General features: G+C 42.9%; 1 protein-coding gene across 3 annotated transcripts in view; it reads left to right on the top strand.

The window, feature by feature from the left end:
• mpp2b (MAGUK p55 scaffold protein 2b) overlaps window positions 1-13,545 on the top strand; it is a 38,069-nt gene that overhangs the window by 1,854 nt on the left and 22,670 nt on the right. The window contains exons 1-2 of one of the 3 annotated variants that reach the window (XM_062378865.1): window positions 7,182-7,277; window positions 7,367-7,446. In XM_062378865.1, coding sequence (XP_062234849.1) covers window positions 7,416-7,446 — 31 coding nt within the window. In that variant the 5' untranslated portion in view covers window positions 7,182-7,277; window positions 7,367-7,415. Of the gene's footprint in view, window positions 1-7,181; window positions 7,278-7,366; window positions 7,447-10,613; window positions 10,711-13,545 lie in introns of those variants that run through there. The other 2 variants (XM_062378864.1, XM_062378863.1) reach the window with 2 other exon arrangements.

Below are 13,545 nucleotides of genomic sequence, written 5' to 3'. Positions count from 1 at the left end.
ATTTCCCTGCTTCACAGAGTTTTGGGGATTGGCTGCGAGATCAGAAGGTCCGGTTATACCTCAACAGAAACATTGTCAACGCATATCGGCGACGGTTTCAGAACTCCGCTGGAAGTCAGGCCTCTTCGACTTAGTGCTCTTCCCTCTAGATTCCCACAGGAAGATTTGAATACATCTTGTACTAAAGATAAAAAGAAGAAGACTCCTTTACGCTGGTCACTCATCAAGATAAATGCAGAGAGCTGTCCCCGTGTGACCCCCGATCCTGGTCAGGACATCCTGGTGTCATCCTTCATAAGAACGCCTCCAGTGGTCCTTGACCATGACACTCCCCCGGTTTTACTGCTTTGACGGCCTTGAGTGATTCATTACTGCATCAAGCAGGAGTTGTAATCAACTGGAGCTGGTAGAGAGGAAGGCTGTAGTCGAACCCGTCCACGCTCGATTCCACCGGGAGATAAATCGGCAGCGGCTCATGTAGCCTCAGCATCTTTTCTCCACCAATCTCTGTGGTGTCATTTACTCTCACACCTGCCACCTCACCCTCATGGGCACAGACCTCCACACGCAGAGGCGTTCAGGTGACGACTGCATAATGTCATTTTCATTCCTCTGTTCACATAGGGAACCCAGATAGTTTCTGTCTACACAGCGGCTCTAGGCATCAGCATCAAAGGTTTTGACCGTGTTACCATGCCAACATAAGCATTTAGCTCAAAGCACCACTTTACTACTCAACAGAACTGCTAGCATGGCTGTAAAATTATTCCCGGAAATCATTCACCACCCACTACTGACTTTTACATTCTGTTGCGCTGTCCAAATGTTTAGTGAGAATTTGTATACCCTCTCTAGTGGACTTGTTGTATCCCACAATGCATTGTAAGATGTGTATTGTAACACATGCACGGATGCAGGTGAATTTCTCCCTTCCAAAGTTCAAGTCCTAGCAGAGCTATGCTGCAAACGTTTTATTCGCCTCCTCGTCTGCACAGATTGGAAGTGAACTGGAGTGGAAGGTTTGTGTCATCAACAGGTTTTCACTAGCCAGACTCACAATTCTAGTCAGAATGTGAGTCTGAGACCGCTCCATTGGGCTCTGATTATGGGGCGTGTTTCAACTGACCAGGAAGTAAAATTCCTCTTCGCTCAATTGGATAGACCTACAACCAATCAGAGCAACGTAGTATGTGACGTATGCTAAGCAACGCATTGTGAGTTATTTACCAACGCCGGGTTCACACCGGACGCTTCAGCGCAGCGCCAAGCCTTAAATAACAGCTGGCTCCCATCCACTCTCATGTTAAATCTTTGTGCCGGTCACACCGGAGGCTGAAGCACCGCGAGGCAGCCTTTGCGCAGCGTTGTGCTTCAGCCTCCGGTGTGACCGGCACAAAGCCGTGCAGCGATCTACTGGATCAACGGGTGATATTATTAGCGCTGCCCGGCGGTTCAGCGTCGCTTCAGTGTCCGTTGTGAACAGCCAAGCGCCGGGGCGATAGGGATTAGCGCGGTGCTTTGGCGTCGCCTCCACGTTCTCTGTTCCTCTTTCAAAATGAATGCGCTGTCAATGTCTTCTAAAACAGACTCAATGGCAGCATCTACACATCTCAGCTCTCCAGCGGCAGGCATGTTTGTTGAAAACAAATTCAACCCAAGGGCACTTTGATGACGTGGTTGATTACGTTACCGTTGATCATCTGTCAATCATCGTATAAAGCCCGCCCTGACAATCTGATTGGCCCAGTCGGGGCATAATTTTTTCCCAATGGAGCGACTCCAGACCGAACTGCCCGACCAAAAATATTGTGGGCGGGGCTAAGTTCATCTGGCATCCAGGCTAGGTTTTCACACCTATCATATCATATGTTGTGCGGACCTTCAGACTTTGCAGTTCAGCCCAAACCAAAATAAGAGCAGTGAAAGGTGTCTCAGACCAAGGTGCGGATTCACAGACAAACAAACCGAAGAAGTGGTCTCGGTCCAGATCAAACTGATCAATGGTTGTTTGCAAGTGAATTTTTTGGGTGATATTTTTGACTTTCAGACCAATTGCTGTCTCAAAAGAAGTTGAGACAGCGTTAAACAATAGAAGAATTTAAAGCAGCCGAAGCAGCTCGCAGGAATGCTTTTCAGCTTAACCTCCAAGGACGTTCATTGGACTGGTTGTAATACCATAATGATATTAACATGGCGTAATAAAAGTGGGTATTTTCTTTGGAACTCACTCTAGGGAGATTTAATGACATTGAAAAACTGTGATATTCATTTTGTTTAGTCCATTGTGGAAACTTCCTCAGAAAGAAAGAAAAGAAATACGGGAGAGGACGTGTCATGAAGTCCAGGCAGGGTTGGGATTTCAGATGTTTCCCCAGAGTGGCCCCCTGCACTTTGCCTCAGTACTTAGCCTTTCAGTGGTATGTACATGACATTTAATTCCAATTACACAAATTACACAATCTGTGTGGAGCTGAGGGAGGGAGACGACTCGCATCACTGAGACGAACAGATTTCATTAGATGTCTTGTTCTCATCTGGCGAAGCTGGTAATACTTGTATTTATCGTGCTTCTGATATGATAGCCAATTCTTGAGTCAAGTTTAATAGAGAAAAGATACATTAATAAAAAACACTACTAATAACACAGGAGATAACAAACCTTACTCTTGATTTCTTACTGTTTGAGGATCTCTGGGTTGCTCATGTGGCTCATGAGTATTGACGCCATTATTGATTGGTATTTAGATTTTCAATGCTTGTTAAAATAAAGGTTTCCTCCATGTTGTGCATGTAGACCTTGATTTTTAAAAACCTTTCGACCATGCTGCACCGACTGCCTAGAACTTGCTTTTAAATGTATGCTATCGTTCAATGAACAGCAGTGTGCAGTTTGGATTTGTAGCTATGATAGCATCAGCAGGCGAGACAGAGGGAGCTGATTCAAGCTGTCTTTTAGACTTTAGTCTGACAACAAGGAGGCATAAACATTGTGGTTCTTTCATCAAGAGAAGGTACTAAAACAGCTCTTATGTTTCCACACAGCCTCTTAAGTGATTTCAATGTTTTTGTTAGAACAGTGTAGACTCTGACAGGATTAACTCTCTTTCTAAGGAAGCTATTCATTGTTTTAAATACGCCATCGTGAATTGGCACATTTTCTTCAGCTCTAGAATTGTACATTTCTTGTATAAACACAACAGGTTTGAAATCACAGTTGAAAACATTGCCTGATTTCATTGCAGACGTCATTTGTAGACATGCTGTAACAGCAGTAGGCTACTTTTGGTTTGTCAGCTGTTAAATTGTATTCCCTGACGTGCTGTGTGAAATTCTTTTAACTATTGCGTGGACAGGAAACCATTTCCTCAGATAAAGAGCGAGTCTGTATTGAAGATCCAATTTTAGCTCCGACTTATTATTATTTTACGCATTTTCCCTTGTTGCCATGGCAAAGCACCGGGGGGAAAAAAAGCGAGGAGCTGCTCATGGTTGTCTTGGATACAACAGTTTTCCCTTGTAAAGTAATGAGAGGAGCTGAACCTGTGGGAGCACAGGGTTATTTATAGGCCTGACGCCAGGCTGCATGTGTGGATTAAGACCTGTTTGGTCACTGGTGTGTGTTAGTGTGTGTGTGTGACTGTGACTGCGTGTGTGTAAGCATGTTTACAGGCCTTAATGAAGCCTCACTGTGGGAACAGCTCGAGGCGTTCTACACTTGCCATAAAAACACCTGGGCTGCCACATATGTCGTTGCTTTAGGGCAAAATGTGCTAGAAGATGCTTTTCTCCAGTCTTTGGCTCCAGGTTTTATTTGCAGCTCTTTGCCACGTCTGCCAGTCCAACCTTCCAGCAATAGATACAACTGTTGGGGATCCTCGCTGTTAGAGAAATACAGTCTGGTGATGAAATGATTGGCCACAGTACATGGGTTTCTTTGAGTGTGGGCTTGTAGTCCTTGCAGGCAAAATTCCTACTGAGCCAAAGAAAAGTAATTTTAATCAAATAAGTCACAAACCTCAATGAATAGTAGAAAGAGACCATGCAAGCTCAAATTGAAAAAATACAGGTTGTAGCATTTATTCTATAGAATTTCAGGGATATTTTAAGGCAACAGAACCTCAACCTTTGCCCTTGTTAACGGTTATGTAAGACTTGGCCCTTGCAGGAATTTAAACTAGGTGTATTGTTTCAGTGGTATGAGATAGTTGTGATCGAAAATAAGTAAAAATATAATTATAGATCCGTGTTTGTGCACACACACCAAACACATGCAGACCCAGCTGGGTTCTTGTTTTAACAGATTGACTCTAGAGATGATCGCACCTCTGAAAATGTGATACCATCTTTCCCTTCTTGATATTGATTCTTATGCCTGGACTTTGCATATCAGCCGATACAGAGTACCAATACCAGTGCATTTAGAAAAAGTGTACGTATTTGAACAGCTTTATGCTGCTAACGCTGCATGAAAGTGATGATGATATCTCCAAATTGCTGACATTTTAGCTTGCTCTGACTAACGCTACATTACCTTCTTCTTTGTTGCTCTAATAAAACAGTACTTGCCAGTGGCAGTACAGCGCAACTGCAGTGAAGAAGAAGTTATTTCCGGGAAAAGAGAATTACATCTGGGTGAAGCTAATAAACTTTAAGACATGATATCGGATTGGTACACAGATTTCCATCCATGCAGATTCCCGACCCAGCAATTTTGGCAGGACTGATGCTGGTTTCGGTATCGGAACATCTCATCTTTTTGTGTAATTGCACGTGTGTGGGGTTTAACTAATAGAAACAGAATAAAAATCAAAGTGTTTACATATGCAAGATATCACAGTAGAGACAGACTGACCACCAACTGCAGGGTATTTTCCATCTGCAGCAGAAAAACAAGTTGTGTGAAAATAACAATATGAAGGATCTCACTGAACGACAGTCTCTATCACGCTTTTGAGAATGCTTGTTAAATCCCTGATCATAGAGCTTGATAACAGGTTGCAGGTCCACACTTTTATGCCAGAAATTGTCACCAATCACTAAGTCAATGCCACCAACAGCGATAACTGCCCCGTTATTAGATGTTTCCTTATTCTACCCTGTCAATAATATAGGAGTCATGTGTGAGTGGCAGAGGGCAGAGAGGATCCTGCCCCTCCTCCAAGTGTGTCAGTCCAGCTCTGGCACAGCCAAGTCCCGCTGCAATCGGCTTTGACCTCTTAGCTGCCGTGTGGTCTCTGCATACTTTTAACAAGCTCGTTTCACAGTGCAAACACGGGATGCCACGGATAAGCCCCAGGGACTGGTATGCTGTATTAAGGTCCGGATCCGCATAGATTAGTTTTGTAGAAAGCACTGGGTCCTTCAGCATCGGAGAGAATTTGCTTCAGTGTCACAGCGGCGGCAACAGTTTCACAGCTGTTAAACAAGTTATCGTCTTTCTCTCTCAATCGCGGATAGTGAAAAGAGAACCATGCAGCTTAAAGATAGATGAAAAATAAGAACTTTCATATCCTCAAAAACATAATGAAATCTACTTCTACTTGTACACAATCACTTACCCTGAGATGTCGTAATATTACAAACATGACATGTCTGTGTGTAAGGAGAAATAGATGAACTACATTAGATAAAGATAGTTAAACATATATTACTAATAAACATGGCCATGATCAAAACATAAAGCAGAAAGACCCAGGTTATTGCCAGAATTAATGGCTGATGGAAAGTAGTTTTTCAGTGGAATAAATCTAAAGCTAAGCTGTCATAAGAGTAATAAAGTTTATGAAATATCTTGAAATGAACTATTCCAACCTGTATTACGATGAAGGTTTGAAGTAGTAGTTCCAGAACTCAAGCTCCAATGCATCTCCAGGCATCCTTGACTGTGGTGAATCAGTATCTTTTGATCATGACTGAAATATGTCTGTGAACAAAATGAATACTTGACTGGTGCCCCAGGAGGTGTTGATGAAATGCTTGGACACAAAACCACAACCTTTCAAGTATCTGAACAAATAGGATTCTGGAGAATTTCTAAATCTGTGCAGAGAACAATTTATTAAGATGACACAGCCCTGGGCTCGAAGACCTTTTGATATTTGTGTTTAATGACCACTGAAAGGCTACGGAGAAGATATATGAGAGTGATTAAAAATAATCTGTCTCCATGAAAAATGTCACCCAGGAGAAAAGCTAAGGAATATGAGCTGCTTTGTAGTTGAAAAGACAGTGACGCCACCTGAAGGAAGAAAATTAATTAATCCAGTTTATTAAATAAGTGACATCAGAGGGCAAGCGGCATTCTGAATACAGCAGTCATTTTTAGCATTAGCGCCCCCATTTGGCCATTAAGTGCTCCTTCATCCCTACAAACCCAATCAGTGATGATGAGGTTGTCATAGCACACATCCACACACACTGACCCTGTGGTGACATTGCAGGGTTTGGTCACCACGGCGCCCGGCTCCACCGTTGATCGCTATTGTCATGGCAACCAGGAATTAACATCCTTGGATACAACAGTCTCCCTCATCAGCGGCACTCTTTTCTTCCTCGCCATTGTTCTTGTCAGCGTAACCCCCCCCCCCTCTCCATACACAAACACAAACACACTGACACACACACACACACACACACACACGCCCTATGTTTCCTCACAGCTAAGAGCTTTCTGCCTGACAGTTTCTCCTCATCCATCTTGTATTTTCTTATGTCTGTCTCTTTCTCTTCCCCATTGATTGCCGGTTCTGTCTGTCACCAACACACTCTCCTTCAACTCATAATTGCCATTCGCTGTGTGTGTGTTTCACAACTCCACTTCACCTGAAAGGTCAATTTTTGATCTGCAGGACAACAGATGCTTAGTCCTCCTCTGTTTCGCCTGTGATGTTTGTTGCTTTCTCTCACGGCCTCATGTGAAACGGATCAATTAGAATCAACAGAGATCCTCTGTAAGCTAATGTTAGCTGGCCTGCCCACTCACTCGCCCGCCTTCTTTTCCAACTGTTGCTAAAAATATTCCTGACGGAAGCGATGGCTAAAACTGTTTGTGTGTTTCCAGAGCAACTGGTAATTCTATTTTGGGGTATTAATAAAGTTAGATACCATTTGTCGTGTGTGGGAGCTTGATTAGACGAATTAGGAATGAGCTGTGTGCACAAGTACTTTACACAGAAGGATTTGTTTTCTTTTCCATTGCTGCATTAAGACGTCAACTGATCCCTGACAGCACGACTCTACCTTCCACCCTCTCTTGTTTCAGCCTTAATTCTGCCTCTGTACGGGGTTACCCATTCGTATTCAAAATATTTCTTTAAATATAATAGTGCAGCTCCCCTCACTCTTTTTCTCCTCTTTTTCATTGCAGTTGATCGAACGCTTTTTGTGGAGGATACAGGGAAGAACCAATATTCAAAATGCCTGTGGCAACATCCAGCTCCGACTCGGGTAAGTGGCTCGGTCTCGCTGTGATGCGGGTATCGTTGTGCGTGCGTGTGTGTGCGTGTCTGTGTGTGTGGAGACACCAAATGGTTTGTGCTTGTTCCAGCACCCAGGACATGTATCTCATCTCTCAAGTTCTAATGTGACCTAATGAGCTGGCTAATAGAGTGCTAAAACCTTAGTCTTGGATCACTCATGCCTCAAAGGATTTGCTGTTGTATCCTTCCCTGTCCTCCACTCTGGCACACAGGCCCTTCAGATCTGCAGCTGTAGCCAGTGATAAAAAAAAAATACACACACACACAGAATTTCAAATTTTTCTTTGGAAGCATTTAGCGAGTCGTTTAAATTTTAATAATAATGACTCATCACAGTTAATTGATTTGCAACCAGGATTGAGTCTCTTGCATGGGTAGTTTGTCAATTATAGATATATTAGAAAAATACAAGGAGAAAAAACAGCTGCTAAATGCAGGAAGGAAAACTGGTAAAAAATTTGATATTGTGAATGTTTAAGTTACGGAGCCCCCTGGTGAAATTTGGAGGGAAAAATATATTATAACATAATTTCGCATGGGAGCGAGAAAAATAACTCAGGGCTATGAGATATGAATCTGTCACTTGTCCCTCCAGGGCTGAACTGAAGAAGCCTCTTGGATAAGAGATTAAACGTTTCTCTTAATCACATGATGCAGCCTCTATAATGGGCTTTACTTTGACACACACTGTTTGCATTGACTCTGAGCTCACTTTGGTGGAAATGTTTGGAATTACTAGTCAATAAAAACATATGGACCGCTATGACCCACGGACCATGACTGTGCACATTTTGTATTTTGATGACAGGATGAACCTGAAGCCTCTGGAAACAGGGGCATTGATGTGTACTGGGTGTGTTGGGCGCAGGGATTGACTTAACCAACCAGACATTGTTTAAACTTCCCTTTAAGGAGAGTGTGCACCGAGAGAGAGGGGGGAGGGCGGGATTGGGGTGGCCACAAGGTAAATCTGTGAACTATCTATCCCACACTCTTAATAAATATTAAATTTGTTGGATAAACCTAGTTAAAGAGGAGGATAAAAGTATAAACTATGTCTGGTTATCCCACCCCTAACACACCCAGTACATCAATATCAGTAACTAAACCAAGGTAGATCAATGCAGACAGTCTGTGGTTCTGTGAGCACGTTGGTCCCAAGTGTCAGGTTGGTTATGTTCGGCTCCAGCGGTTGACAAAGGTTTATCATTCCCTTTGATGAGAATCTATATCTTTCATAATGACACCCATCAGAGTAGGCAGGAGGATGTTGTTGGTCTCTGAAGACCTTCGTCCTCCTCAGAGATCCACAACAATCCACATCGAGCTCCACCGGATCCTTTTTGAACGCTGAAGTCATGTTTCAAAGAAATTGATCAGTGGGCGGAGATTTTATACTGGTTGATCTCTCATCTCCAATTTAACCTTCAGGTTAGCCATTCAGTTACCATGAACCGTGCGACTGAAAACCCTGAAGTAAACCTGAAGTAAACCTGAAGTCACCCCAATAACTGCAAATCCTGTTACGACACAATCAGAAGGCGAACAAAATATAATTATATCATGTTATATCTTTAAGAGAGAAAGTTTGGGATTACTTCAGTACTTCACTACAATACTTAAAATAAAGACATTTTAAGTAAAGATTAAGCTAAAGTCATTCAGTGTGGACTTCACAGCATAATCTCTAACTACTGAACATGGTAACAGCTCCAAAAACTGCACTTTGTCTTTCAATAAAATCCAAGGCTGTCTATTCCAAACTGCTTGATACAACTGATTCCAGAATATAATGTATAACTATTTTGCTGACAACAAAAGCCAGTATCACACATGTGCAGAGGTTTCCATGGATCTTCTGGAATCCAGGTTAAATCTGGCATCTCATCGTCATTGTGTGTGATATAATCTCACTGTATCTTGTTGGCGTCACATCAAAGGGAATTTGAATATGTAGGCCTTGGCAGTGACATCAAAGTTAAAACTGTGATATTTTTACATCAGTAGAATTATATTTTCTCGTATGAGTGCCAAAAAAGGTGCCTGCATTGAATTCTCATCTGGCACGTATCCACTCGTTTCCTCTTGTCTCGGTGCAAAGGGCACTTGATCCAGGTACATAAAAGATTGCAAAGCGATGACCAGATGTCTGGAGAACAAAGATAGTAAGAATATTGGTTAACAGGGGGTCAGATGTAGACCTCCAAGCTTCATAATATTTTATCAGGCTGCAATAAATTGCAGCAGTCGGCTGCTAAATTGAGGGAGAAAATCAGCTCCACTGAGAGTTTCTTTTTTTTTGTACTGGGCTGTTGGTCAGTCTTGATTTGTACCCTAGCCTCTGGATGACTGGTGAGTCTGGATGACTGGTGATTTTTTGTAAATCACAGTAAATAGTTTCCTCGAACCAATTCATGTCCTGATTTTGAATTTGGAAATCATCCTTTTCAGCTCTGCTACTTTTTTGCGCAGGCTGGATGAAAGAAAGGTTAGAGAAGGGTCAGTTTAGATTCAAAGCAGTAAGATATCTTTCAACTCCTGTCAGAGAAGAAGCTCAGATGCGTTTCCTCGACTTATGAGCAGAAAAGGACACAATTAATCTGTGAGGCTGCCTCTGTTTCTTCCTGTGAGTTTGATATAGAGGATAGAGGGTCATCACTCGTACTGTATGTGTCTGACCGATTCCTAAACGCCAGCCTTCTGCTGCTTCTTCCTCCGGTAACCCCCGCAGGGAAACCTGGAGGGAAAATCTTCCTTCCTCCTTTACTTGCCCCTCCTCCTGGAGAAAAGCACAATACACCTCCTCTCTCTCTCTCTCTCTCTCTCTCTGTCTCTCTCTCTCTCTCTCTCTCTCTCTCCACACACACACACACACCTTCCTTTGCTCATGCACTCAACCCTCTCTCATCTGCATTCATTCATGCGGAGGAGAAGACACTCAGCCAGGCATAGCTTATACACATTCACGTCAAGAGCAGGTGGAGAGGGGGGTGGAGGGTGAAATAGCGAGGAGCTGTTTTTGGCAGAAAGTGGAGAGAATCAGGGAGAGAGAGAGAGAGAGAAGGAGGGAGATCTCTCAGTCTGCCTCAGATACTGTACTGGGTGTGTTGCTGTGAGCGCTGTAGTAAGGTGTTGTTCACCATGGCTGGCAGCCTGTTTGGAAGGCTCTCCCTGGAGGAAGGGGACTCGGCCAACTCCCTGGAGGGCCTGGGAATCAAGCTGGATGGAGAAGGTAAGAGCACAGGTCCCTGCCTGCTGGGCGTGAGAGGGATGCAAGATGGATAAACAAACAAACATGTCCACTGATTATGTGTTTTCTTACAGGCAATACAACTAAACAGGGGACTATGCTTGTGCATATGTTGGCCACTGAGCTGTTGTTTTATATTCGCATTGCACCTGCTCCTGAAGTGCTGGTTGAAACCTCCAGAGTGTGATGAAGATGGGCAGAGACAGATTAGGACCCAGGGCAGCATGTGATGCACAGGAATCTGAGACAGCAGAGTACAAAGACGGGAAGGGAGACAGCAGGGTGTTTTATAAATATTCACTAAAGGATGAAAACATGCCACATCTTCTTTTAATTTAATTCACAATGAGAAGTATAGAGTGATAGAAAGAGGAATTGAACCTTGAGCTGAGCAAAGAAAGCAAACATAAGAAGTTATTAAAAGAGCAAGAGCCTCTGCAAGAGGAAGTAGTATTTTTAATTGAATGACAATGCACAGAGAATGGAGCGGGAAGCACCATACATTCAGTTCATAATTGATGGGAGTTCATTAATATTGCATAGAGTTGCATACCCCCCAGTATTATGTTCTGAGTGTGTGTCTATATCTATTTATGTACTTTTATTCACTTGCATCATTTTACATGAGTGCTTTGACCCCCTGGGTTGCATGTGTAAGTAAAAAAAACACACACACACACGTAATATTAGTGTTTTGGACTCTTGATAAAAAGAACTAAAGCAACTATTTTACGGTGTCATGTTTAATTCGTCAAGTTTCACAGAGTCATTACATAATTTCCGAGTCTATTGCATGTCAGACAGTGTGCTGCTGCCTCGCAAGAGATTCTCTGCTCTGTAATGTAGCCAGACAACACAGCAGTGACAAGCCATAATGAATCACATTTTCTGTCAAAGCATTTGCATCCCGTCTATCAGCTCAGAACGTGTGTGTGCTTGTGCTTGTGCGTGTGTGTAAGAGAGAGAGAGAAGGAAGGATAAAGCAAGACCTCCAGTGCATTGTACATTCATGGTGAGTAAGTAGGGGGATGATTCATATGCATTAGTGTTGTGATCAGAGATCGTGAGCTTGGAAGTGTCAGACTCACAACCTTCAAATAATTGTCAGGCTGCCTCGTTGTTACCCCCCCTCCCCTTCATCTCTTTATATACGCACACACACGTACACACACTGAAGTCCCATGCGATCAGAGAGTTATTGTGTGTGTCGACCATACTAATGTAGTGGTGTTCAAACACAGATGATGGATCATTGAGAACAGTGTATGGGTAGGATTAGGCTGTCAAAGATAATCGCTGGGTTTCAACAGAATGGGACAATTTAATTCTGTTCTGGCTGAGGGTATTCCATAATACTCTCACACTGGCGATTACTTCATCCGTATCGCACCCTGGTGATCTCTGTTTGCTCTTCCATTAACTGGTGCGTGGAAAACCAATACACACTCAAAGTCAAAATGTAACTCATTCGGTTTTAATTTCCCTGATTTAAACTTGGTTCGTTTGAAAAGGATGATCTCGCCCGTGGCGCTCCGCGGCCGTTGGTGTGAGGTGTAATGGGAGCAGCTGTCCATTTGCAGAATGTCACGAATATCACAAGTGTTGTCTCCAGCAGTGACCTTCAGCCAGCTAATGAGGCGATCCAGCTCGTACCCATACCAGCTCGCATCACCATGGCGATGGGATGTCTTAAAAGAGGGCTTCTAGATGAGGGCTCATCTTGCTGATTGGACGAGCGCAACAAGTCCCCCCAGAAATTAGGCCTTTCGTGGGACAGTCAAGCACGCTGCTGTAGTAGATCACAGCAGAACATAATCAAATTTGTTCTGTTAAAAAGAAACTATTTAATGTGTCATCCTTAGTTATTTTAAAATAATATCCAGGAAAGTGATTGCTCAGCTATATCTCAATGATATGGATTTCTAATGGAGCTATTTGGACATAACTAAAAAGTACAGGTCAAATAAAAAAAAGTTCAAGGATGGCTTTGGTAATATTTGGTGGTTCTTATCACAATGATGTTTGTTCAAGTTCTCATGTTTCTGGTAAGTTTGCTCTTAACTAGTTTGATTGTAAAAATGGGGTGAAACATCATGATTGACAGTTAACACCGATTCATGATTGGTCAAGTGTGAGTATCAGCAAGACCTCACGACCATAGCCCCCCCCCCCCGATCGCACCACTCCACAGACTCTGGCTCCAGTTGTGCAAGATGGTGGTGTTCGTATCTTGGATAAAAATGCAGTTATTCAGTGTATGCTAACCAGATGAGAAGAGCTGTTGTTGGAAGACAAGCGTGAATAAGTTAGATATGCACCAACACCCACACACCGGCAGATTTATCACCAAACTACATGACACAATAGATATGCCCACACCGAACCGCGCAACATTCCCTTATCTTGTCATGAGCCTGTTTGTCTTTTCAACGTGGCTCCACCAGGGGAACGTTGACTTCAGTATCCTGAGAAGAATTCACATTTTAGCTGTGACAGTTGTCGTCCGAATATAGGAGAAGAAAATACTCTGCACCGACATTGACATGGAAAGAGTCAAGAATCCAATAGTATAAAACCAAAGTTATTATGTACTACAGTCATAAATGATTAATCAGGTCTGGTGCACAGTTCTATCTGATATACTCCAATCCAATATACTTCACCCCCACTATCTTAGACATTCATCTTTCTCTACCTGAGAGATTGATAGTAATTATATCTGCTGGGGAGCAGAATCAAATCTTAGAGAAACCTTTAAGCATTTAATAATGTCTGTGGAGGCCCATGAACGTTTTATTATACGGAGGTGGTGTTGGT

Source organism: Platichthys flesus, chromosome 20 (genome assembly GCF_949316205.1).
Source record: "Platichthys flesus chromosome 20, fPlaFle2.1, whole genome shotgun sequence".
NCBI classification, from domain to species: domain Eukaryota; kingdom Metazoa; phylum Chordata; class Actinopteri; order Pleuronectiformes; family Pleuronectidae; genus Platichthys; species Platichthys flesus.
Note: the sequence above shows the minus strand (reverse complement) of the source record. Positions and strands in the feature narration are given on the sequence as shown.